Below are 27,885 nucleotides of genomic sequence, written 5' to 3'. Positions count from 1 at the left end.
ATTACACGGCGGGTGAGAAACGGCTGACAGTCATGTTCCTTTGATGCTATCCCGGTCAGGGCAGACAGGCAACGACGGGGCAGCGCTCCTAAAAACTGCTCCAAAAGCGCTTCCAAAAGCCCCCCTGGCTCAACCTGGGGCCCCCTGTGTTGTCCAGGACCCTGTCCGCGGGCCCCGACCCTCAAAGGCTCCACTGAGCTAATGCTAATGGCAGCTGACAGCTCGTGACACTCTCCCATTCTTCCCTTTTAGACCGCCAACCATCCATCCACAATAACCATCGTAATCCGCGTTAAAACTGTCTCTCCCTAACCTGGCTGCCATGGACAGCACGCCAGTGACGTAAAGCTTGCCTCGCTAGTGTGCCGAGGTGGCAAAACTACACACACTCTGCCCTTAAGTAGAAGTATAGACACTTGTGTAAAGAAAAAAGAAAAAAAAAGGCGAATATTTACTGTCCGTATGAACTATTCAGTATTCATGTTGATAACTTAGCACAAGAAAAATCTGTTTTTTTTAAACCAGGAGACCGTTAGCATTAGCTCAAGCCTTTATGCTAACAAAACAGATGGATGATGCTGTGTAAAATAAATACTGACAGAAGTAGAAGTACTGGTTAGACTCCTTTACCAAAGTAAAAGTAAAAAAGTACTGATTCTGAAATTTATGTAGGCTAACGGTAAGAACTTTCAGCTGGTCCCATTGGGTGTATCTTATGCAAGCCTCTCGCATGATTTGTTTAGTGCCATTTTTAAACGGTTAGTCACATTTTGAATCGCACCACAGCACCTAAAAAAAAATAAAAATAAACCAAAAATTAAATCAACCCAGCAGACGGGCTACCACCAGGTAGCTAGCGCTTGCTCTCATTTTCTCCTATTGGTGTATCAGCTATCTTAGCCATGTGGTTAGCTTGTGTTTTCGGATATCCATCTCTAAGATTGTTAACACTGCCAAAATACACTGCAGTCCACACAGGAGTTAAGTGGTGGAAAAATGTCATTGGAAAAAAAAAGATTGTAACTCATATTCATTTGAAGAAGTGCTTCTAGTGCAGTGATTCCCAACCACTGTGCCGAGGCACATACTGTAAGTGCGTCGTTATGAGTTCATCAGATGGGCCGCAGGCATGGTCCAGTTTCACTTAATTAGTCTGAATATTTATATTTATTTTCTACAAATAATGTATTTGTTCATCTACAGTACCTATCCTAGTGACCTCGATCCTGGCAGAACAATTAAATGCGCTTCAACTAGATAGCAGAAGGTACCTGAAAATCCTGAAACGTCACCTGTTCCTGTTACATATACATACATATATATTTTTTGTGGCAATTTTGTTTGGTTGTGTTCCGTGACACTTTTATAGTGTAAAATATGTGCTTTGGCTCAATAGATGTTAACAAACACTGTTCTAGTGAGAGTGTTACAAAAAAATTCACAGAATCTTTCACACAGACAAAAAATCAATATACGGGTTATACGCGAGTGAGACGCAGCCGCTCGCCATGCACCGCTAAGCAATAAAAATAGAGCATAACAGTACACATATTGGGTTTTACATTGATAGAAAATGTATTTGTTCATTTGCGTCATTAATTTACTGTTTTTACTGTCTTTGTTATTGTTTGATAGATTTTTTATTCCATGTACACCACTTTGTATTCAGAAATGGTTGTTTTAAAGTGCTTTATACATGAAGTGCAGTTGAGTTGAGTAAATCGCCTGATGTGCAGGGGTGAATGGCCAACAATCATTTTTCGCGATGGTCGTGTCCTAGTCAGATTCGGAAGCTTCGCGCAGCGTGTGGGGGACCCTAACATGGCTGAACAAGAAGCCGCTTGTTGAGGTGACTTACCCCTTTCTCGATGCTCCCCGTCTGGCACAGTGTTCCCTCAGCAGCAGGAATACTGTTAGTAACACAGCGGTTGCTTTTGCTAAGGCACCAGAGCTCTCTACACACTTCCTAGGAAAGAAGGCAAAGTTGGTCAGAACACATTACCAAACTCCAGACAAACTGTACAAACACTTGCATGTTAGTTATAAATGTTTTTGAACATGAATTTTGAATTCCATGCCGTCAGTGTTGGACCGCGTTTTGCCCGGTCTACTTTAAGAAATGCAGCAATTAGGTTAACAGCAAGAAGAAGAGGACGCCTTCCAGTGTAATATCAAGAGTTTTTGCAATTCATCAGCCAGCATAGCAGAAACGTGTGTTTAAACCTGAACGAATGTTGGATCGCGGTGCGAAAGATCCTGGTGTGTCTCAATGTCTTGAGTTAGTCAGATCAACGGTGTGACTAACGCTTTCTCACCTCGCCACCGAGCCCGATTGCGATGTCAAGGAAGCGCCATTCCCAGCTGAGAGTCGGGCCTCCCGAGTCTACAAGATGACCTGCTGGCCTCTCGAATATCTTTAGTCTTACTGAGTGTCTGGACAAACACACCGGTGTTTATTCTAGACGCCTTTGCTGTCTCGAACATGAGGTTGATACCCAAAAATTCTCTTCAGCTGCCGCCAGTTGTCCCCTGGTCTTCCATCAGATTTTTCCAGCCACACACCCCCTTCAACATCCTGACACAGTTGGAGTTGTGAATACTTCTGTGTACGTGATTTCTTGGTTTTTTATTTGTAATAAAATGGGAAAAACTCAAACTGTAAGGATTACCAAACTGTGATGTGCACAAATCCGGGGTTTATACCCTAAATCCATTGTGGCTGTTGGGATGTTTAAATGGGTGTAAGGCTTAAAAGGTTTGGGAAGTCTGGTCCAGAAGATACAGCTGCCTCCTGACAAAACTAACTCGAGGTAAGACTTCAGACTCACTCTCAGTCTCAAATATATTTCGAAACTGTGTTGCATGCACCAATGGGTCGATGGGTGTGTGGTTTAAAAATGTGTATGGTCCATATCACATGAGTGCATGGCTGAAAAAGTTTGGGACATACTGGTTCAGAACATGTGGATGTGTACCAACAAAACAACTTGCAATTATACTCCAGAGTCCTTCTTCGTCAACAGCCCTGCCAGGATTGATAACCAAGATTTACTTCAGATGACGAGATGTTGAAGGGGGCGCGTATCTTAAAGCATTTGGGAAAGCCCCGTCGAGAACATATGGATGTGTATGGTGTTTTTGACTCTCGACAAAACTCCAGATTCCTTCTCGGTCTAGAACAGTATAGAAGTGAAGATGAATTTTGGAGATGACCACCAGTTCTAGACTCAAAGTGTCTTGAATAAAAGCGTCTTATTTTCTTTGGATATGTCCTTATGCCCTGGACCGGGCCTTTCCCAAACCTTTTTCCTGACAGTTTGGCAATGCCAGTTCTAGATCATACATATGGGCCCAAAGGAAGCAAAGACAGCGCAATTAAAATAAAAGCACCAAGTGAAAACCCGTCACCCTGGGTTAACATTTGTCATGAAAACTCCACCAAGTCGCCTTCCACTTTCCACTTCAAAGGCTTTTACAGGACAATCGTGCTCGGCAGAAGAGTTGGCCCATGAAGAAGAGTTATGATCTGGTGCGCAGATTCTGACCCACCGGGTCAGTAAATACGGCAGCGCCCCCCTGCCTCCCTCCAGATTAAACAAAGCGGTAAACTACCCCTCTCTGGTTGCAGCCACTTCCTGTTGCCAGCTGCTTTCAATAAGCCACCGCGCCACTTGCGTTCACTATCGCGGCCACGGATGAAAGGTCAACAGCCCGGGCCCTAGCCAACGCGGATATGGGCCTGATGGATTTATGCCAGGGGAGAACAAGCTGGTGATAAAAAAGGCCAAGTGTGAGGGGCTCCGTGGGAGGATCACGAAGCAAAACCACGACTGAATAACAGATGACAACTTCATCTTGACTTTGACTTAAACATGGGAATTTGGTTGAAGGCCACGTCAGCATGTTGCGAAATGTCAACGATGGGCAACAGTTTTCACCAACGACAATGTCGTGCGACATGTGCCATTGGTCTATGGAAAGCCCTTTGAGGATTTATTTCATTTCATTTACTAGTCATCTACTAGTGCGCTGAATTGCCTTTGAATTGTGAGGACAAAGAGTGTACTAGTACATCAACTTTAAGATGAGTATCAACCATTTGGAATACTGTAAATGCTCCAACTGATATCCATATTGCAGAATGCTAGTCCCACTTTTCAGACCAGGTTTAGATAGTCGACTGCATTCCATTCTAATGGTTTACATTATTCGCTATTACCACATCATTCCTTCATCTTATTCTTTAGCTTTCGTGGCCTGTGTCAAGCCCATCACCACCACGACTATCATCGTCACCACTGCTCAATGACTTCAGTCTGTCGTCTCTTTGGAGATGCTGATGGAACTTTCCCAACTGACTCCACTTGTCAGACAATAATTAAACAGTTAGCCCCCCCCAAACCCCCTACCCCCGAACACCCCCCTTCTGCCAAAGAATAATAAGAATTCTCATACAGGACATATAACCTGAAGAGCCTATTAGCTCATTTCCCACAGGGACAGTCCGCCTGCCCGAGTCTATATATGTGCACTGGGGGGAAAATGTCAAAGGCGATAACGACCGAGCGCTTTTCAAAAACTCTCCATGACTTTTCAAGGTCCCGTAAAAAAAAAAAAAAAAAAAGAAACTTAAAGTCCATGACTGCATGTTCCAGATGTGACGACGTCAAGACTTGCCGGTAATCCGTCTACAGAGTGGAATATTCAGGCAGACTGATTGGCTCACGTCCAGTGGTAGGAGGTAAGCAAGGACAAATATGTTACTGTATTTAGTAATACATATTTATATAATAGACTTCTACTCCATACACTTGAAAATTGTAAAAATATACTTTCTACTTCTTATTACATAATACAACCTCTGCAGATGATGACACAACATTAAAAAAAAAAAATCAGAAAGTCAACCGAAACGTGAACCCGGGAGCATTAACAATGCACCAAAGCAAGAAATTCAGTTGACTTTACCTCTCTCTATACCCGTGGTGTCATTATAACACATGGGTTGATAAAAAATAGCCTATTTTTGACAAGTACTAGAAAGTACAACAGTGTTTTCAAAGAGTAGGGACAAAAAGTATTAAGTCGTCAGTAAAAATAAAGACTCAAGTCAAGTTTAGATACAGTACCTGAAAACTATGTAAAATGGTAAACTTGCGTAGCACTTTTCTACCTTCGGTACTCAAAGCGCTTCGCGCTGTATCTCATTTACCTGCTGATGACGCAACATCAGGAGCAACTGGGGGTTCTGTATCTTGCTCAAGGATACTTCGACACGGTCACAATGGCTGGGGATCAAACCTACAACCTCTGGGTTGGGAAACGACCACTCTACCACTGAGCCATGCCGCCCCCAAAAATAATGAAGTGTTTGTGACTTGGTTACTTCCCACCTCTGGAGGGTGAGGGTTCGAAAGATGGTTGACCAGGTGCTGGTTTCTTACCCCATACTTGCACTGGCGCGAGGACGCCCCATACTGGAAGCGGCACTGCTCATCTGCATCGTACACCTGCCCCGGAGCCACTGTTGGGTACAGGAAGTCTCGTTTCAGAGGTTCATTGTCCAGACACGTCCCCCGACCTGAGCTGTCAAAAACACAAAGCTACAATAGGATTGTTTCTTGCACAAATGGACCTGGGCCGTGTTATTATTAATACGTTGATTTAACACAAGCAATGTGAGCTGTCAAACCTGAAATGATGTGCCCTGGCTGATTTTTCTTTTTTAAATACAGAGTTTAAAAGGTAGATGCAAAAAACAATGCTATGCATAACCACGAGACGAGTGAGAGTTGATGGTGAGAATGGATCTTTTCGGTTGCAATGTAAAAAATGTAATTATTTTTAAAACGCCAGAAACAAAAATGATCAAAACATATCATTGATACAGCAATGCCGTTTTGAACCTTCTGAATGGCCTACCTGGAGCCAGTCACAAAAAGGAGTCATGCCATATATCACCTATGATAAAACTACATTTCCTTGCATTAGGGTAATTTCAGTGGCAATTGGTGATGGGCCTCTTTCAGAGCAGTTTTTTACGTGTTTCTGTCCCAAGTTTTGAGCACAGTGTTACACAGGATGACACCAGGTACAGTCAATTACTACACACAGCGAGATAAGCTAAATCAAACAAAACGCGGCTTTTGCTTTTATGTGGTTGCTTACCCCAAATCATCGTAGCGATACTTTTCTGTTCTGTAAATTGCTTGTTTGCCTCTTCCACTAACACTTCCAATTTCATCACTTCAAAATTAATTTTGCACTTACAGTGCTCTCCTAAATTTTCTACGGTGAAAACTATCAGAGCTACCTAAAGCACGGAAAACCGTTGCCAACTGCAGACTCGCTGGACACTTGATTGTCTGGTACATTTGCCTAGTGTGCGACTGCTCTGAATGATACAGAATGATAAAAGCGATTACTCCTTCAGTTATTGCAGCTCTAGTTATTATGGCTAACCACCTCCTTGCATAATAGACATAAACTGAAGGACTAGAAGTGCCTGAGGCAGACGTTTCTGGTTTGGAACGACTCAACCGCTCCTGTACATGGCGGGAGAGACAACAAGTTGCAGGAAAGAATGAAGCTGGGTAATACATGTGGGTTATTATGTTTAGTCTGTTTTGTCAAAGAGAAACAAGCGCTCACAAAGAGAACTCGCTGAAAAAATAAACAACTTGTTGTTGGATTAACGCGGGTGTTTACTCTGTAGCAACTCGCTGAGCTTCGAGGAGCTAACATTAGACAATTATCCAATTAGGATAAAACGGACCTTTGTGTATTTCATTTGGAAAACCCTGTTTACTATAACACTGTGTACTTTCCAGCTGTGGCAGCTGTGGGGAAGGCTGCCATCCCACCACAGGAAAAATGGGCTCGCTGACAACACAAATGCAGACGACAAGAAGACTGAAGATAATTCAGGCCTCTTCTAAAAATGTCTTCTTAAATAGTCCAATAACACGAAGACCAGTGCTTTTCCCTACAGTGAATTTTCCACCTTTTTCACAGGTCGCTGTTCTGCATGAAAGGCAACAAAGCCGAAGGGGGGGTTTAGTCGTGCCACTATTCGCTTTCTTTTTGCAACCTCGTTGAAATCACCCTGTTTTCATGGTCCTGACCTATCCCTATATGGATACTGTTAGTATGCAGCACCGCTTTATGTCTTTAATTATCGCAACTAGGCAAGTTTATCACCCCCTTTTTTCACAATCCAATTAAAATCTGCCATTTTTTCGGGGTCCTGTCCTCTCTACTTAAAGGATAACCTCAGCATTTAGCACTAGTCATTAATTAATTGGTGAGCTACAAAATGTCCTCTTTCTTACTGCCCTAGTTTTATAACATTAGTGTAATTGGGTGGTTTTGGGGATCTGTCCTGTCCTCTTTAAGAGTAATATCAGCATGTGGCTGTTAATTAATTGACAAAGAACAGAATGGTTTGCCAATTTTTGCCTTATTCTTTACACCACCGTTGAATTCTAACACATTTTCTAGGTTTTGATATGTCTTGTTCTATCCTGTCCTGTTCTGTCCCGGATAATGCCAGTAGCGCTACATGGCACCTTCCACATTTTGCCTTCTTTCTACAACCCTGTTGCCATCAGCCTCTTTTGGGGGTCCTATCCTGTCCTTTTTAAGGATATCATACTGTAATATTTGTTCTATTTTATGAAATAATTGGTTGATTAACATTAATATATATTTTTTTTAAATAGTACAATTAAAAAATGAGAATGACCTGTCCATTTTAAAACTAAAATGTAGTCCTTAGTACAAAATGGTGCCAACATACCCATTCTTATAGCTCCGCGGGCCCGATTCCTCTCAGGAGCTTCAAACATCCCGAGCATTGCCTGCAGGTTGGCCACAGTCGCGTAAACTCGACCTGAACTCTTCCGCAGAGTGTGTTCGTAAACCATTTCTTAAAAAGCCAAACAAAGCGCTGCAAGAAAGTGAATGTAGGCCAACGTGACGGCCAAAGTTGTTTACTTGGCAGGGAGAAAAGCGTGTGTGTGATATCCAAAAGCTCTGTCTGGGGGAGGCAGGGTAATTGGAGTTTACAGACAAAACCCTTTTGTTGGAAACACCAAGGCATAAAAAACTAAATTAAAGTTAAAAAAAAAACCTGGCTAATGTCGAATGAGGTGTAACATAAGAGAAGACGTGCGGGGGCTCGGATACCGGATTCCTTTGAGCACACTAAGCGGCTCTTTGTTTGTCATCTCCGTCCCGGGTGCTGCTCGGTTCACAGCTTTCAGCCGGAAACATTTTGTGACAAGCGCACACGCTATTATCCGCTTTCCTTGAGGGCCTTGCGAGGGCATCTGAAAGCTAAACGTGAGCACTTTTCATTTCTGCGTGAAAGGTACTGACATGGAATGGGTGGTTGACAATTTTCTGGCTTACAAGGTAGAATGGGAGAAATAACAAAGGGGGTACAGCAGTTGTGTGAAAAAGGGAATAGCAGAAAGCTGGGACCAGGGTGTGAAGTTTAACACCAGGCACCGACTTCTCATGCCTTGTGTTGAAAGCAATTGCCACTGTCCGACAGGAAGGAAATAGCAGTGGCTATATCTGAATAATACATGGAGATGAAGCAGGTGAGAATGACGGCCTGTTGGAAATGATGGTCTTCACCAACAGAGACTCTACACACTTCACTTTTTAGCCAAAAGTACATATGAAATCATACATATTGGTCATTACTGTAGAACACAACGTGACGTGATCTACATACTGTATTGGTACATCTCGGTGGCGGCCGGCTGGATCTCGCCTCATTCCCGAAAACGGTATTGTGAAAGTTCATGCGATACGACAGGGCATTTGTGATTTGCCATGACATCTGCAACACTGCGATGCCGTTCACCTAATGTATAGATTGTGTAATGGACAATTTTATAGCCTGGAAACCCGCCTGGATGTTCAATCGCACACATGAAAGCGTTTTCTAGTCCCGCAGACTGGCGCGGGATCCTCTTCGTAAATCACGTGCCGCGCCAGCGCTGCACACGAATGCGGCGGGGCAACGGGTGCAGAGGAGTAAGCGGGGGGGTGGGGGGGGACGTGGGCCGTTGTTCCAAAAAGTCCGCCGTCTGCTACTTTAGAGTGACCTCGTGTCTAAACGGGAGCACAGAGACCCTCCCCCTGCTTAGACCTGTTATTACATCCACTCAATCTCAAAGGCTTCTCGATTGCCGTTAAATGTTTTCGCCGGCGTGGTCTGTCGGCTCCCACCAAGCAGACACTCACTTGGACTGGCGTTTGCATGCCGACAAAAAGAGGCGACGCAGCAACAAGTCTGCCGGACTTAGAAGTCCACCGTGCCGAGTCCTGAATCACGCAGCAGAGAGCATATAAAAAGACTTAAAGGTGGTCCTGAGCAACACAAAAAATGTTTATATTGTCCCGCATTTATGTCCGTACTTATCTGTACTTTACTGAATACCTCCATTTTTAGGGTAAGGGTCTGCAACCTGCGCCTCAAGAGCCATACATGGTGCTTTCATCTTTTTGCTGTAGCTTCTCTGTGACTTTGGGAAAAATAAATAATTTATAACAATATTTCATATAAATGTAGGTGTGTTTGTTTGTTTTATCAAATGTAATCCTACATATAATGCAACGTGCTACATCAGACCGATAAAAACGAATATAACTCACGCCTCATAGATGACATCTTGCAATGTGTGAAAATCTCCAGCCCCGGTGTGCCAACGGTGTGTGCAAAGGTTCAGGAGCAATAAATCACATTAAATAGGTCAAATGAATATTGTAATTGACTATTAGTTTTCAAATATATATTTGGCATTGTTGTGTGACAGTCGTGCTTTTGAATTCATGTTGAGAGAGGACTGCACACTCCACACGCGATAAAATGATGACGTAACACAGAAGCAGACGGCAGTTTTTGTTGGCTGCAGGTGGATTATTTAAATTTGGCGTTCATTTCAAGAATATAGGGAGGATTCAAATAGATATTGTCTATTCCATTTGAAAGAAAGTTCCAACAAAGCGTCTTTTTAATAAGTAATTTTCTTTTGTTACATGCAAAAATAAAATAGTGTGTTCTTTGTGGCAGTTCACTTGTTTTGTTCTGGCTCTTAGAGTATTTAAGGTTCCCGACCCCTGATTTGTAAATTCAAAATCATTTGGGCTATAGCTAAATCTAGTGTCAACTTGCATCTGAATGATAGGAAGAGAAAAGCTCTAGATTCACAGCATACAAGGTCATATGTCAATCATAAGGGAGGCGGTTTATGACATGGGCATGTGTGGCTGCTTATGGTACTACTTTGTGACTGTTCCCATCGGTCATCGGGCAAATTGATCACCTAATTATATGATTCAATTGATTGTGCATTACAAAATATACACCATTAAACCGGTAACATTTCATTTTTGGCAATACTAATAAGTATGATGCATGAATAAGTCATGCTAGCAATTTGGCTGCCTTGGTTTGTATGTGTCTGTGTGCGTGTGCGCATGTGAATGTGTGTGAATGATGAATTATTATTATTCATTGAGACATTAAAAAAAAAAAAAAGGAAAAAGCTGCAAAATCTAAAAAATTGTCAAACCTGAAGGAGAGTTTAATTTTTGGGGGGTGGCTTTGAATGAGACAGCATGACTCCAGAGTCGAGGTTCTGGCCGGGAGGCAGCCGTGACGTGCGAGGAGCGACCGGGCCAGGAGCTCCCCGTCAGGATGGCGGGTATCTGCTTTCTGCCAGACGCTGAAGGCCGACTCCAGATGTTTTGTCTGGCTTCATCTGACTTGGGGCCCGTGCACATTTTTCACCGTGCCAGGCTGGCAGCCAGCGGGGCCTCATTCCGACAAAAAATTTTGTGAGCGTGCGCTTGTATGCGCGCGTATGCGCGTATGGCAAGCCGTTTGAGCATTTATTCGATATACTTGATGTACAACTTAAGGTCTACTATGTACTAGTATGCTCTTTGTCCTCATTAGTAAGACAATTCAGCACACTCAAAGAATGACTAGGCAAACTACTATGTGTGAGGAATAACTGTAGAAGAACTAATAGAATTGTATTCGATATCTTCAATATCCAGGTTAAGGTCCATGTTCTAGTACGTTCTCTATCCTCACTGATTGGCAAATACGCTAGTAAACTAGTAAAACAACTACTCATAGAATGGCTCTTTTTAGTTGTTTTGTACTACTATTGCCAATTTTGACCTACTAGTACACAATTGTTACTAGTAAGCTACATTGCTGCACTAGTAACAGTACTAGGCTTGGCATGTGTCACATACTAGTAGCCTTCTAGACACTACTAGTAGCACCACAATCATTCTACTAGTGCAACTAGTACGCCAAAGTGCGTACTAGTACATGTACCTTAAGATGGATATCATGGACGGCTTTATGGAGGACAACTTTGGCATACTAGCAGGACGACTACATGTTACGACTGAGTAATGTGGGTACTTTTTGCCATCGAAAAAGCGTGGGGTAAATGGTTCACCTTGTGGCGCGAGGGACGCCACAGAGGGGATGTTGTCATTCTCAGCCTCAAGGAGGTCTGGCATGTTGATGAAATGGAGGTGATTAAGTTAATGGCTAAAGATGACAGTCCGTAGCGGGCAGACGACCAGCATTTTACTTCACCTTCGCTGAGATTTGCTCTTGTTAAATAGACTTTTAGAAGCTTTGCTGCTATGAAAAATAATCCAAATATGTTACAATCTACTGTCGTCCATCTGTCTAGTGGAAAAGGTTCAAATTAGGTAGCAATCGGACAAAATGTATAGGATGAGTCTATATTTGGAAGACCTTTCAAAATGGCTAAAATAGCCAATACAAAGCAAAATGTCAAACTTGCTCTGCGTTTTCAGGCATGGCTTCTTGGGACTTATTTGTGGGTCTATTCACGGTGGAAATGCCTACCAAGCTTCACGTTGCCAAGTGAAACTGGCTCTGGTGGCAGAATTCTTAAAAAAAAACAATTTGGAGAATGTTAACGAAGCGCGATTAAAGCTGCAAATTCAAATGGAAGACCTCCTGTGTGTTTTCAAGGATGGCTTCCTGATACTTTTTTGTGGGTCAACTCATGATAGACATGACTACCAAATTTCATGCTGTTAATTGAAACTGGCTTTCATGGCTAAATTCTTTTTGAAATTCTGGAAGAGCACTCGCGAGCCAAAATGACCGTTTTGAACCAAAGTGGCAGGCTTCCTGTGTTCTGGAGAATTTATTTTTTTGTGCATCTACTCATGATAGACATGCCTACCAAATTTCACATTGTCAAGTGAAGCTGGCTCTGATCTTGCGGAGTGTTTTGTTATTCAGGCCGAGTCACTAAATTCAAAGGACCCTGGGAAATGGCCTGAATGACCCTAAGATGGCCGCTTCAGACCAAAATAGCAGACTTCCTGTCTTTTAAGGCATGGCTTCTTGAGACTTTATCGTGGGTCTACTCTCATCAGACAATTCAGCACTAGAATGACGGGTGTGCATTAATAGAACAATTGTGTTTTACTTGTCATGTTTCTTTGCACTTTTGGTCTCCAAGTACAACTTTTAGCTCTATGAAGGACATTGAAAAAAATTCTTTCCACAGGCCCCTCAGGGTGAGCAGTCATCATCCACTTACTCGAGAAAGCTGGTGATGTAGTCTTTGCTGCAGGCCGACCAGGAGAAGGGGTTGGTGTTGGCCGTGATATGCGCCGCCATCAGCTTGGCCGTCTCGTGGCCTTTGGTGCCGCACGAGTTGCCGATGCCGTCGTGGTTCATGCCGAAGCTGCGAGTCGAAAGCAGAGATAATGAGTTAACTCAACGGCCCGCCGCTGTCCGCCGCGATCGATCCCTCGGCCGTAAAGACGGCGCTCCCGAGGCTTTTAAAACAGCTGTGTGGAGCGCGGCCCAGGGTCAAGGGTCAAAACCTGTCTGGAGCTCAGGAATGAGAAAAAGTCCTAATCACCACTGTGATGCCTGCCTGTCAGTCAACGCTGGCAGGTCTGTGCAGGTCACCAGGGAGGCTGGAAAGTAGGGGGGAAGGGAGTGCGGCAATACTTTGGATCAATTACTAGAGGGTTCCTGGGCTCGAGAGTTTGAAAACGAATCATCTTAACAATTTATTTAAACATTTGATCCAGATCTAACCTAAATTTTGACTTTTAAATGTCTTTTTTTGGTGCAAACACACATTTTCTTGTCATGCTGTACCCACATCCAATGATGAAAACTCACATTCTTGGCAATTTACCATCATCCGTCTGGTATACAAGTTTCAAATCTGGTAACAATTGGACAAAATCTCAATGAATCTGTCTCATCCAGGACTCCTGGAAATGACCCTAAAGCGGGTACTTCGAACCAAAATGACAGACTTCCTGTGTCTTTTCGGGTATGGTTTGTTGAGACTTTTAAGTGGGTATACTCGTCACAAACATGTCGCACTGAATTTTGAGGACTGGATACTTTAAAATAAAATCTGGATGGCGTTTGCGAGGGAAAAGACCACTTCAATCCATAATGGAACACTTCCTGACTGGTTTTAGGCATGGCTTCTTCAGCCTTTTTTATGGGTCTTCTTTTTATGACAGACGTGGCTACAAGATTTTATACTGTAAAGTGAATTTACAGTGGGGATGAATTATTTTTGAAATTCTGGAGGCATTTTCGAGCCAAAATGGCCACTTCCACGTAAAATGGCAGTTTTCTTGCCTCTTTTTGGGCATGGCTTCTTGAGACTTTTTTGTAGCTCTATTCATGACAGACATGTCTACCAAATTTTGTTGCCCAAAGCATACTGGCTTTTGGTGTTGAATTCTATTGAAAAATTCTGAAGGACGCGCATGTGCCTATATGGCCACTTCGAACTAAAATGGCGGACTTCTTGTGGATTTTCAAGCATGGCTTATTAACTCATTCAGTACCAGACTTTTTCAGACCCATTGTGAAATGACGTACAAATATGCCATAGAAGGAGTTAAGACTTTTTGTGGGACTTGATGTGATAGACATGTCGACCAAATTTCATGTTTTTATGTGAAACTGACTCAGTACAGTTTCCTGTTTTGCTGCCAGCCATCCAACTTTGCAGCCAAACTTTGAAAACTCAAATGTCTCACTCAAAAGTCCTAATCACCAATGTGATGCGTGCCTGTCAATCAGCGCCGGCAGGTCTGAGCGGGCCGCCAGAGAGGTTGGAAAGTAAGGAGGGAGGGCGTGAATCCTTTGGATCAATTACCGGAGAGTTCCCGGGCTGGAGAGTTTGAAAACTAATCATCTTAACAATCAATTTAAACTTTTCCTTGCGGGCCCCGGGAGCACAAATCAGCTCTAATGTATTTAACAAACCTGACCGCATCGCGCCGTCTCAAGCTGTTTTTCTAGCGCGGACCGCGTATGTGACATTTTAGAACGCTCTGGAAATAAATCAGGCCCGGCCACGCTGTTATTCCTTATACATCTTCTGCAGGCATCGACTATTTTTACAACAGACCTCTTTGCAACAGAAGCAGACACGAGACATAATAAAAGGAAATCGCCATCTTGCACAACTCTCAGGGGAGGCTAATACATCATCATTATTGCGCGCTAGAGTCGCGAGCCAAAGGTATGCACGCGCGACATGCTGGACTCGGAGCCCACAGAGCTTGTGCCAAGTCCTGAGGCACGCGGCCCGGGAGGAGGTAGAAAGGCTTAAAGGTGGTCGGAAGGCACACGGGAGTTCACATGACGTGGACTCAGGTCACATGATGGAGCTGAAATCACGAGGCAGACGTTTTGACATTGCGTTCCCTTACAGGTAGTAAAAGAAATGCACTTTTCATTTACAATATGTATATTATAGTTCATACAGAGGTGTGTTTCCTCAGGAGGAATGGTGAAAAATTGTGAAATGTCAATCTTCATTGTAGAAATGGGCAATTCCGAAATATGCCAGAGCCGAAGTGCGTCATACTACATTGTTCTCAGTCTTTGCACATGCTTTGAGCAATATGCTTCAAACGTGTATCAAGTATTTTGAAACAAATCTTTGAATTCACTTTAGGGTCTTTAAGTGGTTGGTGTCCAGCCGTTTAGTTTCGTGCCACAGGAAAAAAATAATTTGCACTCACTTGTGGCCGATCTCGTGTGCGATGGTGAAAGCCGAGCCAAGGCCAATGTCTTCGTTGATGCTGCAGCTCCGCTCCGGCTCGCACATTCCCGCCACTGAGGCCAAGCCTGGATGAAAAAAAAAAAAAAAAAAAAACAGGAGTCAAATGCAGGCACACTTATTAGGCTTCTTAGATTTCCTAGCTTTACAAAGCTTAGCACCGACTGCTAGCTTCTTACTTGTTGTACTTCTTTCTATGTGTGTTGGATTTTATCTTATTTTTGGTCCAATCAGATTTCAGCCTCTTCGTCTTGCCATGTCTATCTAATCTGTCCAAGGGACTTCAGAATCAGTAGTGAGGACAAATTTGAAAACTAATTGGTTGATCAGAGTAAAACTTACTACAGCCAACTTCAACTTGCAAAACATGTCTCTAGGGATCTGCACAGCAATGAAGATAAAGATGTAAGTTGGCAAAAGTTGAAATTTTTCATCAAATTAAACATACGTTGTAAAATAGACATTTACACGTGAAGTTAAAACAACCTGATAGCTTTGCCTTAGGAAAGTCACTCTTTTCTTAATGCTAACAAATAATGCAAAACGCCATTGACGTGCTAAGGGTTAGCATCGATAGTCACAGTTTTCAAAGCTACATATATTTGAACACAAACGGTGGAGCATAACATGTAGGTAGATAAAATAACACTCAGAGGCATACAGCACTGTGTCACTCAAAGTAATAGTAGTAGTGTAGTAGTAGTAGTAGTAGTAGTTTTATTCTTCTTCGTTTGTGTCTACATAGCTGTACTGCCTCCATGTGGCGAAGGTGCCACTGTAGCTGTACTACTACTTTCATACAGCATGAGAGTAGTGTTGTTACCTACGTGGGCTACTGATGCTAACTTCAAAACCAGAAAACCTGCCCCCAACCACTCCCCACCCTCCTTACTTTGTGTCGCCGCCTTTCACAACCAACAAGAAAACACAGTTTTAACCAACAGTGTGAAAGGGGCTACTGCACACAGTATAGCCTCAATTTCAGAATTTTAGCTGCCCACGAGAGTAAGAGAAATCTTAGGTTTGGCTTCCGGCTGCTGGAAAACATCGAGACGGAGGTTTACACTTCATGGAGCGCCAGGCATCGCCTAAAATGCGAGCCAAGGAAGGAAACGTAGCAGCCGCCGCGCCCGAAAAGCTGTCAGACTAGAAAAAAAAAATAGATGTTTTCCTCATTTGGGAGCTGGCGAAAGAGAAGAGAGGAGAAAGGGAGAACAGGAGAGGCTGTTTCAACTTTCAGCCTCCCCTGCAATCCAGGTGTCGTAAGGCCTTTCTTTCCAAAAGGCTGAGAGGTCAGATAGGGAGACAGGAGGCAATTCTTCACAGATTACATCTACAGGTGAGTGCAGAGTGGATCGGATGACAGAACAAAGCAGGTGTGCGTGCATGTGTGTGTGCGTGCGCACGCATGTGTGTGTAGTGGGGGAAGGGCACTTGCGTATGTGAGTGTGTGACTACAAGGGTGTCCGCTGTGGAAAGCTGTTTCAGCATTTATTTATCATTGTTACCAAGATTAAGGTCCATGTACTAGTAAGCTCTTTGTCCTTTCTAGTAAAACAATTTAGCAATCTTTTTTTTTTTCCTTTTTCAAATAACAGCTTTGTGGAAAGCCGTTTTTTGTACTAGGACTAACTAGTAGAATGAATGTGTCTTACTGGCAAAATGTTTGAAATAAATGCTCAAACTGTTTTATTTAAAGCCACATGAGCATTTATTCTATATCGTTTGATATCCAGCTTTAGGTCCATGCACGAGTGTGCGCCTTGTTACTAGTAAGTCAATTCAGCACACTACTGTCTCACTAGCAATGTTAGCTTTTTTTTTGCAATAAATAGTTTTATGAAAATCTGTTTAAGAGATTATTCAATAATTATAACATAGCCTAAAATGTATATAATGGTATTACATTGAATCCCTTCTTGCTAAAAGGTATATATCGTGGTATAACCTTAAATATGACAATCAGGATGGGAATATTACTGAATTAGTTATATAGTTTTGAGAATGTACAAAATTCCATCTCAGCACTCTATGGTGCAAAACAGCGTAAATAAATTCACACTACGGATGGTGGAAGGACAACGTTTGGCCGCGTTAGCTCGTCAGACATAGCTCAAAGCTAGAATGAAGCAAGTTAGCTTAGCATCTAGCATTCCATCAGTCTAGATGGCTTGCAGTTGGACATATCAAAACCATTTTTACGCAGCGCCAGAGACACTGATGTCATCAACAAGCGTTATCGCGATTGTTCGGTCGAGTCTAAATCCATAGCGGGTAACATTGCTTTTGTGGTTTCACTTATTCCGATAACTAGACGCGCAATGACTACGGCTTTCACACACCTGTAAATTCCCTAATGTCATCGGAACTGAAAAACATCGATTGCATTTTTGGTCCATGTCGACATCTCAAGTACTCTTACTTACACACATCTGCATTGTCTCCAGTACAAGAAAGGAATTCCGAACTTTCTTTCTCTCTCTGTCTGTCATCCCCGCTTGAAATATGAAGAACATCTCGGCGGAACCCAGTGTTCAGCAAAATTGCAGCCTCCGCAACACGAGAAGTAAATTCAAAAATTAAATGTGTAGTTGTCACTCTACTGGTGATTATTCCTATTGCCGATGTTTATCTCAATTAACTGCTAATTTGTTGACTATATGACCCCAATGTGAGTCAAATAAAGGCCTATTGTAATCTAATATGCACACCAACATTTACATGCACAAGCCCTGGTGTCAGATCTTTGTTTGTATTTCCAATGCGGCAATCCCTTTAAACTGAACTCCAACATCCGCGGCAGGGGGGACACACGAACGGGTCCGAACGGGGAAGACACCTGCAGCGGTGAGTTTGCACGAGCTCAACCCCGCTGCGCCTTGGCTAAGAGTATCACGGCTTTTGTATCCTCTTTGCTAAGAGGCTAAACAAGAATAGACTCGCAAATCGCGATGGGCCCGAAAGGGAAGGAGGCGAGCCTGAAGGTGAGGAAAGAAGGTGGGAGAGGGAGGGAAAGGAAGGAGAGTGGCTACTCTGCGATTAGTTTAAGAATGTGTGTGTGAGTGTCAGTTGTTTTCCTCAGACCGGCGCGGACTGTGTACTATCTCCAGGCTCTGTGATTACTCTGTGACCCCAAAAGGCCAGAGTTGTCACCCTGGAGCATGATCCCCAAGAAGAGGGTGAGAGGTGGGGGGTAGACAACGAGGAAGCCAAGCAGATGCTGGGGCAATTAAAGCGACTGGGGGAATGCGACGAATGCGGTCAATCTGTCAAAGCGCTCCCTGAAGTCACAATATTACCTCCAAGATATACTGTGCTGCCTGCGGGCCCTTGTGCAGATAAGATGGCAAGAGGAGGCTGGAGGTGGTAGAGGAGAGAGGAAAAGGGAGGGGACGGGAGGTATTTGTCGCAGAGCGGCAGTGAGGAGGGCTGGTTTTTGCCTTTGCTCCCTTCCTAAAGTACCATCACCTTAAAGCACACAGAATATCCCACTTTGCTGCATGAAAGGTAGAGGGTGATGAATCCCAACTCTATTGTTACTGTTTCAGATTTTCAAACTGCAGGTCTTGGCTTCAATTGTCTTGTTATAAAGATGTGGTTCTTCTGACTTTTTGCCATGTCAGTGTGAAAGGTACTGACATGGAACCGGGGGATTTAAGACCAAGCGTGAATTTCAAATGCGTAACTGAGACGCTTCTGTCGCCTGCGTGTAAGGCAATTCCGCAGTGCCCGGTTCAGGTGTGAAGTTTAACACCGACACTCAATTCTGCCGCCCCGGTGTGTTGTGTTGAAAGCAATTGTCAGGACTTGCTCTTGCTAAAATAATTGATGAGACTCTCCAATTTGAAGAGGGGTTTTTTTTTGCCGTCATTTCGCTGCACTCACCTAACGTTCCACAGGGTTTGTTCTTGTAGGTGCAAATGTCATACCTAAAAAACAAGACACCAGACAAAGGAGAATATGAGCTTCGGCTGAGATCAATGTGAGCAATGTAAGCACTTGTCGTGACGGCTCGGTTCCCGTCCCCCCGCACGAAGGTGGACCAAGTTGCGCCCTGACCCGACCGTTGACCCCGCTAACTCGCGTGCCGCTAATCCAATAGAGCACAGCAGAGGTAGGCCGCGTGCATTTTACAATGGCCACGAATGATCCAATCGTAGCTAAAGCTTTTAATCTATTAAAACCAAGGGCACGGCAAATTTGATTTGTCTCTGCTTCCCGCCTTCTTCCCAACGCATCCTTCCCCGCAGACCTTGGTTCCTCGTTCCTTGAACTTGAACAGGTTGCCCAACATTAACGCTAACCTGGAAACAAAACAAAGTAATCTAATCTAGTGTTAATTGGAAACAAAACAGGGTACGCTAGGCCTAATCCTAATCTTAACACCTAACCACGGAAAGCAGATTAAGCACCCTAACCATAAACCATGACTTTAACACTGGAAAGCAAACCAAATACCCTCACCCCTAATCCAAAACCATTTAAGATTTATAACAAACAAAGTACCCTAATCCTAATCCTAACCCCTAAACCAAATTCTGGAAAGCAGACAAAGTACCCTAAACCCCTAGCCCTAAAACAAAACCCCAATCTCAAAGTGAAATAACTAAGACTCACCCTGGAAAGCAGACACAGTCCTCTAACACTAACCCTAGCCCTAAATTCAACACCAACACTCACCCTAACCCCTAAACCCTTAACCCTTCAAAGGAAAAGACAAGATCACAGTCGGTTATCTTCTTCAAATTCTTCTCAAGGTAATGTCGATCCACTTGATTGCGATCAACATCGGCGAAGGGGCAATGCGACCTGGCTAATAGGCTGCTTTGCCAGAGTTTGACAAACTCTGGCAAAGCAGGACCGCCTTTTGTCTTTCCTGAACAAACAGAGAAGGCTCCCTCATAAAATCTGTGGGCCAATCTGACTGATGAGTTTCATGACATCATCTCTCTTGGACTGTTTCACGCAAGATAAGATATTTTACGCTCACTTTCAAGCACGATCGAAGTTATATTAGTAGTCAGTTAAGGATAAATCACGGCCCGCAGTCAGTTTCTGTAATGAGTAGTTTTACATAGTTGTTTGTCATCGCAGCGTTAGGAAATGCAACAATAAAGAATGCCTTGATAAGCATTGTCTGAATGGCTCTCGTCATCTTTTGTGCTTGAATTCAATCAATTGTAGCCACACATGTAATTGTTTCACTATGCGAAACTGCATCGGGTGAATAAACACACAATTCAGACATAGCAATGTCTCCCTCCCTGATGAGTTCTGATTGAAGGAGAATGACAAATAAATTCCAGGCAAACAAATAGGCATCTAAACCCTGTCTAATGAAAAAAAGAGAAACACAATGTCATCCAGGAGAAAATCTGCAGACCGTCAGCAAGCGAGAGAGCTCTGATGACAGAAAGTGAAGAGACTGTTCTTGAAACAGAATCCGCCTGCAAACACTTGAGTTGCTATAGTTTACCAGGCCAAACAGTCCTGCCAACAACGCCGCAGATAAAGACGAGCATAGCTTTTGGCTCTCGCCGCATGACATTGCACAGAACACCTTCTATTTTCATCTTTATTGGGCTATCGGTGTTATAACTGCAAGCGCGCTGAAAGACCTCCGATTTGTCCTCACCGAGTGATGAGCACGGCATTGTCGTGGTGGGCCATCCCGTTCTCCAGAATGCTGTTGCCACTGTCGCTGTGGTGGGACAGGATGGACTTTTGCCATTTGCAGAAGCTGTCCAGAGACTTGTCGGCATGATGGTTGATCTCCAGGTTAGGCTGTGGGATAGAGATAGAGATGATAAAGCACAGAAGACAGTATCCTAACCCTAATACCCGACATTTTTCTTGGATTTATTTTTTTACAACGCTTAGTCCAAATGATAAGTGAAGATGCAATTGTCATAACCACAACCAAAATATAACTTAGTGGGGTTTACTGGGATCTTCTTACCTGATCTTCGGTCAGAACGATGAGCCGTGTCACGATAATGTTCACAACATTTCCTAGACTGGCATCGCGGTAAAGTTTGGCAACCTGACCTCCAGAAAAGAAGAAAAGACACAAAGTCAGACAAATAGCATCCTTCGGGAAAGCCCTCAGAGAAAGCGGGATCAAACTTACAATATTCATGACGGACAGGATGTAGTGCTCAATATCTTTGCGGCCGTGGTAACCAACCATCATCTTGTCAGCCACCACCAGTGTCTCCACGAAACGCTCAGTGCTGACAGAGCGGCGCATTCGGTGCGTGCCGTTGCGGCCCGTGTCGTCACGTTGGGTTGCGGCAGATGCTCGGACCGGGGAGTGGCTACTGTTTTTAACAAGGTCTGTAAACCACAGCGACCGGATCACACGAACAAACAAACAAACAAACAAAGACGACTTTCAACGAAATATTTCTTTGGTTCAACCTTTGCTTCATTCCACAAAAAGTATTGGGGGGGAAAAAAATAACTCAACTTTGGTAGTTTGTGGATACCCTCCCTCAGGTGGATGCCCAGGGCTCTCGCCCCGCCCTACCTTTTGCATGACCCTGATGTAGACTGACCTATAGCATATAGATTTGTGAAAAAATATCAATAGATATTGAAATTTACCTAAATTTGACATAGGAGGTTTCGGCCCTAGGCCAGAGATGAGTAAATTGAGTTGGTCACTGAACCAATCAAAGTACCACTCTACTATGTATATACATTGTGTGACATTTTTGCTTTTGTGTGTGTGCGTGGTGGAATTTTTCTTGCGTGTACGATCGAGGCAGGAAAATACATGCATTTTCTATAACATTTATCCGTAATATGGTCACAAGTGAACTGGGACCTATCCTAGCTGACTTCGGGGCAAGAGCCTTGGTACACCCCATACTGGTCACCAGACAAATGGGCATAGCCTATAGAAAAACAATCATTCACACTTACGCTCACACCTATAAGCAATTTAGAGTCGTTAAATAAGATAAGATAACGTTTGGCAAAATAATCGGGTTTCACTCTGGACTGCTTGCCACCTAATTGCAGGGTATATATGTAAGCAAACAAGCATTCACACCCACAGCCACAGCTATGGAGTCGGATTCTAGTGGTTCTAACTAAAATGTGTACGAGTCTTCCCCTTTTAACTTCGCAGCTTTCGTCTTTCGCTTTATGACCCAGATGCTCTGGGAAAAAGCATTAAGATCGTACGTGTTTGGGCACGCTAGCTTCCTGCCGACGACAGCTTTTTGCTGGTTCTTATAAGACCCTGTCCCAAATACCTCAATATCCACCTGGTTCTCCTTTCTTTTTTTGTCCTTTGACAAAAATGTTAACGTCTTTGTAACAGATTTGTGCATCTTCTTGCGCATGGTTGTAGAATTCTCTGCACAGTTTATTTGGAGCTACAGAAAGATAGATTGAGAGATGACTTGAGTCGAGTCAAAGAAGTCACCAATTTTAGGACTTGAGACTTGCTGAACCAAATCTTATGAAACATTCAACTTGACTTTGAATGGACTTTTAGACTTGACCAATGTATTTGACAAGTCATGCCTGTTTATTGATTTATATATATAACCTTTATTTATCCAGGTAAGGCAATTGAGAACAGATTCTCATGTAGAATGCCAACCTGGCAACAGACTGCAGACTATAAGAAAGCAAATACCAGAGCTGGGCATTCCGCCTATCTGACGGGCCGGCCCGTCTATCCGCCTATGACGGATGCCCATTTTGTAGGCAATAAACGATAGACGGGAAACTTAAAAAAATAGACAGACTAAGAATAGTCGCAAGCGCATTTTTTTCGTCTATGTAATCGTCTATCATCTATGGCCAAGATGAGGCTTCCATGGCCACGGTGAGGATGGTGGACTTTGTCGACGGAAATGCTAACAGAAGCTCATTTAAAATGATAGTCGGACCGACTTATAGGAGATTACTATTCGATCCGGCTTGACAAAAAGACATCCAGACGAACGGTGGAAGGGTGCCCACGCTGCAGACGGAAGGCGATAGACGGAAAATTGAAAAACATTGAAAACACAATCGACAATAAGTAGTGCAGACTTTGGGAACCAAGACATTAAAAAACTGCTAGAACTGAGAATGCAGGTGGGAGTATGCATAGTGAGCAGAATTTATATTTTTAAGTAAGTGTGCCTTTTTGTTTATTTTTGAAAATAAATTCTTTTGTTGATCAGACTAAAATCTTGGAAATCTCAGCAGAACAAATTTAAGGATTGAACAGATATTTTTTTATTGTCTAAAGAGAGGAAATTGATATTGAATAGAATTATGTTCAATGATGTTAGCTTTGTTCTTTTGCTTTTCTTGTTGATGTAATCAGGGATGGACGTAACATCTAAGACTGTGTGTTTCAGTGCGGGGGCAGACATAAATAAGAATTCCATTCTTCTTACTGCTCCTTTCTACTCAAGACAAGTGTTGATTCTAAAGGAGTTATGAAGGATTTGTGAAACATCTTTGTGTATTGCAGCTCAAAGATAAGAGACACAACAACTATGATATTTAATTTCATATCCATAGCTATAAAACCCAAAGACAGGTAAGCTACATTAACTTCACAGTTTAGTAAACTGATAGCTGGTCAAACATGAACTAAGCTTCATATCAGCTTTGCCTTCAATTGCTAAGATAATAAAGTAATAGACAATTTGGAGACTGGTTTATAGATACTGAGTTCAAAGTGCCTAATACAGGGTGACACAAAAAAAAAACCAGGCCGCAAAAGAAGATTTGGATTTGGAAATTTGAAATGGATTCCCAAAGGAGAAAAGGCCAATGATTATAATGCTTTAATGCAATGTTCTAAACACAATAAACTAGTTATACCTCAAGTTGCATTTGATTACGTAAAAGATTGAAGAAATTATGTCTAGTGAAAGTTGGGACCCATTTTTTTGGGGGGGGGCTCACCCTGTATGTGAATACAGTATATGTTATGCAAGATTGTATGGCCTGATTAATGACTTGATTAACCTAAGAAATGACTTAACTCTTCTTGCTTGAAAATTGCCACAATAACTTTGGGACTTAAAGTTTAAGAAATGAAGGTTAAGACTTATGAATTGCATATATGTGACTAACCTCTTCTTCGAAAACCCTTGACAGGGATGGTGCACCCACCTGAAATGCCGCAGCTGAACTCCTGGCTCTGCTCCTGCGACGAGGGCATGGCAGACATCTTATAAATAACGTGTTGCTGTGCTTCATCCAGGTTCCATTCACCAATGGGGGAGGATTTGTTCTTTAATGGCTCGATTAAATACTGTTCTTCTTCCGTCGTTATGACACCATGCTTATCACGAGGGAGGAAGAGTGAAAAAGCAAAGAGGATAAAAACAGAGAAGCACTTAACCATTGTATTCCTTAAAGTTATTTGCAAAAATCACTTGTTGGCTTCAGCAGCATTTTTGGTAGCTGTCTATAATGTCCAAAGGCACAAGAAACAAGTGATAGCTATATTTCGTTTTTAGCAATATTATTGTTGTTGTTTAATCATCACAATGTCAATAATCAGTCAAAAGAACATCAAAAATATATGTAATATGCACAGACTACATCGGCAGAATTCTGCCTAACAAAAAGCTAGTTTGCTAGCTAATTAACAATCTAGCATTTAGCTGCTATCCATTATTTTACGTGAATAAACTACTTTAGTTAACAAGTGAGTCATATTTGTAGCACAAAACACGTCTGCTAACAAAGTAGCCATATTAGCTAGCCAATGTTTCAACACGCTCCACTCTTTCAAATAGCACTGAGCCACCCATAGGCTATCTGTTATGTATGAGTCTCCTGTTTTAGTCGGTTAGCTTTTCATGCTTGTGCTATCTTCACAATGTAAGATATCATTTAAAATAACATATGAATGAATACATATAAATATATGCAAAAACAAATATAAAAACAAATAATGTACTTGCGGAATTCATTGTGAGGCCTGGATTAACCGCCCTTTCCGCCCATTTTTAAAAAAACATTTTTTAAAAAACAACATTTGGCAATTCATGGTCATTAGCTACCTAGCGGTTAACAAAGAATTTAGCTACTAAGGGTAACTCCATTATTTTTCTTGCTCAAACAACTTAGCTAACATAGCGAGTGTGTCATACTTGCAGCCTTTGGGCAAAATACTACCACATAGCAAACAATTCTGTCTTAAAACTGGTCAGTTAACAAGTCAGCCATATTACCTAGCCACATAGAGGAGTGATGCTTAATAAACAAGTGTTAGTCACCTTGGTTTTGATGTTATTGTATTATTATCACAATATCAAAAATAATTCAAAATAGTGTCACAAATGTGTCACTTTGCGGCATCAGCAGTACTCTACCCAAAAAGACGGTTGCCTAGTTGGCTAATAAACATAAGATAGCACTGAGCTACTAAAGGTAATTCTTGTTTCTTTTTACATGATGAAACTGCTTAGTTAACCTAACATGTGTGTTAGTATATGTGCAGCATTTTGACCAAATATTAGCTTAGAATAAAACAGGTTGGCTAACAGTACTTGCAGTTCTCAAACTGGGGTCACAAGACCAGACCACTGAGGGTTTGCGAGCCGTAGCTTGGCGGTCTACAACATAATTACTACTTCATATCATTTAGGAAAAAAAAGAGAGAGAGAATTCCTAAAATGTGGAGACTGACACGCCAATAAAACTAACCCAATTACTGGGGCCAATTAACAACTCAGATTCATCACATAAATCTGACATTCCTGCATAAATAATTAAAAAAAAAATTTTTTTTTTTAAAGGTTGTATTATAACCGGAATGAAGTCGAAGTCTTTTTTTCCAGAAGAACAAAAAAGGACTATTTTTCCAATAATATAGTCTTAATTTCTTGAGAATATAGATGTCTTTTCCAGAATAGTTAAGATTATGAGGGGATCCTTGAAAAAATTAACATTAACATTTTTAAAACCCCTGCTCTGGCTGACATTTTAAATAGTGTGACTCTTTCAAATAGCATTCAGTGACCCATATCTGTTGTTTTTGCATCTCCTCCAAGATTCCCGGCCACAAAGAGGAGCAAAGCCAAATAGTCAGTACTGTATTTAAAAACGTAATCCTTTAGAGCCAGTCAAACAAGCAATTAGAGTGAGGACTAGCATTCAAACAATTACCCTAAAGCACCTCTTTTGAGCGGACAAAAGTGTCTTGGCGCTGTGAAAATATAAAACTTATTTTATTTGGGTCTCTTAAAGAGTGAGTCAAGGTTTTCCAATTGTCCAGACGGCTGATTGCATTAAAGCGCACGCTCGCTTTTGACCATTTTTGGTGTTGTGAGTGGGGGGGGGGCGGAAAAAAAGAGAGCAAACACTAATTCAATTTATGATGCTGCGTCTAGATGCTGCCAACACATTTGGCTACGAGGCGAATACGTCTTCACATTTGCAAGCTACACTTCATTTTCCTTTCTTGAATTCTTGTTACTGCCAAGTCGTTTGTTGCATTACATTATCAGTGTGACATGTTGACTGGCCAATAACTGCACAGTGACTGAAAAGAAAAACGACGGCGCGATGACTGAAACAGAAGTCACAGCTCGGCGAAAGAATGCATGCGATGGAGCTTTTTTTATACACCTTGTTTTCATTGCAAAGACTGTTAATGAATTTAACGAATTCTTGTTACCATCAAGTCGACATATTACAAAATCAGTGTGACATGTCGACCGAATGAAACAGAAACCACGGCATGGCAGAAGAATACATACCGACTGGTACAGGTTTCACCTTCTTTTCTCTGCCACAGACCGTAAGAGTGCTCTGACTTCTTGTCGCTGTTTTACTACAATATCAGGAGGGAGGAATCGGGGGATAACAGTTGACATTTAACGAGCGTGAAAAGCTGACACTAACGTATGCCCAAGTAGGTTTTCCTCTGGCGGAACCACCACCCGCCAAGGTTCTGTCAGGAAAACTACAATGGCTCTAATGTTGTGCGCTGCTTCGTCCGAAAGCTCTGCCGGCCGGCACCCACTTGGCCTAGCCAAGGCTTTTGTGTAATACGACATTTCACCATGACACCACACGTTCTTCCCGGTGGCAAACGCCAAAGTCCTCTCCGGCACTACGAGTGAACAAACCCTTATGGGTCATTTGACCAAAGCAGAGTCCTTAAGAGAACATGGCTTAATGACTTGAATGATGATTTTAGCATTCTTTTGTACCACCATAGCTGGAATGTGTGAAGTGTCGGTCAAAAACAAGTAAAGTACTACTGGAGGTGCCGAGGACTAAGCGGAGCCTCAGAGGGGATTGAGCCTTTTCTGTTGTCGGTCCCTCCCTCTGGAATGACCTTCCTTTAAATGTTAGGCAAGTCCCCTCACTGCCCGTTTTTAAACTTGTATGAAGACACATTTCTATTCTTTGGCTTTTGACCCGACGTGAGACGGACACTTTTCTGCTGAATTCCGGTGTCTACTGTATATTATAATGTGTGTTTTAATTTTTCACTTTCACTGTTTTTGTTGTTGTATTATTGCTATTTTGTTAATGTAAAGTGCTTTGTTACAGCTGTAGCTGTTATGAAATGCGCTATATAAATAATAAGGTTGTATTCTATTGTATTGTATTGTAAATTGCTCGGAAGGGAGACCCAATGCTGGCCGTAATTCACATTTTCATTTCAGATTCAAATTCAAGCATAGACGAGGTGGAAATTCTGTGATATTTACAATGAGTGACTGGCTAATAAATTCAGGAGATAAAAATACATGAAATTCCTATG

The 27,885-nt window shown here is 42.4% G+C and overlaps 1 protein-coding gene across 3 annotated transcripts in view; it reads right to left on the bottom strand.

Annotated features, from left to right (window-relative positions):
• Positions 1-27,885, bottom strand: part of adamts6 (ADAM metallopeptidase with thrombospondin type 1 motif, 6) — a 53,885-nt gene that overhangs the window by 21,976 nt on the left and 4,024 nt on the right. The window contains exons 1-10 of one of the 3 annotated variants that reach the window (XM_086052949.1): positions 25,658-25,681; positions 24,270-24,441; positions 21,268-21,473; positions 21,097-21,180; positions 20,773-20,921; positions 19,023-19,066; positions 15,100-15,205; positions 12,627-12,773; positions 5,445-5,586; positions 1,859-1,966 (exon numbers count right to left, since the gene is read on the bottom strand). In XM_086052949.1, coding sequence (XP_085909075.1) covers positions 1,859-1,966; positions 5,445-5,586; positions 12,627-12,773; positions 15,100-15,205; positions 19,023-19,066; positions 20,773-20,921; positions 21,097-21,180; positions 21,268-21,473; positions 24,270-24,327 — 1,044 coding nt within the window. In that variant the 5' untranslated portion in view covers positions 24,328-24,441; positions 25,658-25,681. Of the gene's footprint in view, positions 1-1,858; positions 1,967-5,444; positions 5,587-12,626; positions 12,774-15,099; positions 15,206-19,022; positions 19,067-20,772; positions 20,922-21,096; positions 21,474-24,269; positions 24,442-25,657; positions 25,682-27,885 lie in introns of those variants that run through there. The other 2 variants (XM_086052948.1, XM_086052947.1) reach the window with 2 other exon arrangements.

This window comes from Filicampus tigris, chromosome 15 (assembly GCF_054856515.1).
Source record: "Filicampus tigris isolate MCC_2025a chromosome 15, RoL_Ftig_1.0, whole genome shotgun sequence".
NCBI lineage: Eukaryota > Metazoa > Chordata > Actinopteri > Syngnathiformes > Syngnathidae > Filicampus > Filicampus tigris.
The sequence above is the reverse complement of the archived record's forward strand: the minus strand, read 5'-3'. Positions and strand labels throughout refer to the sequence as shown.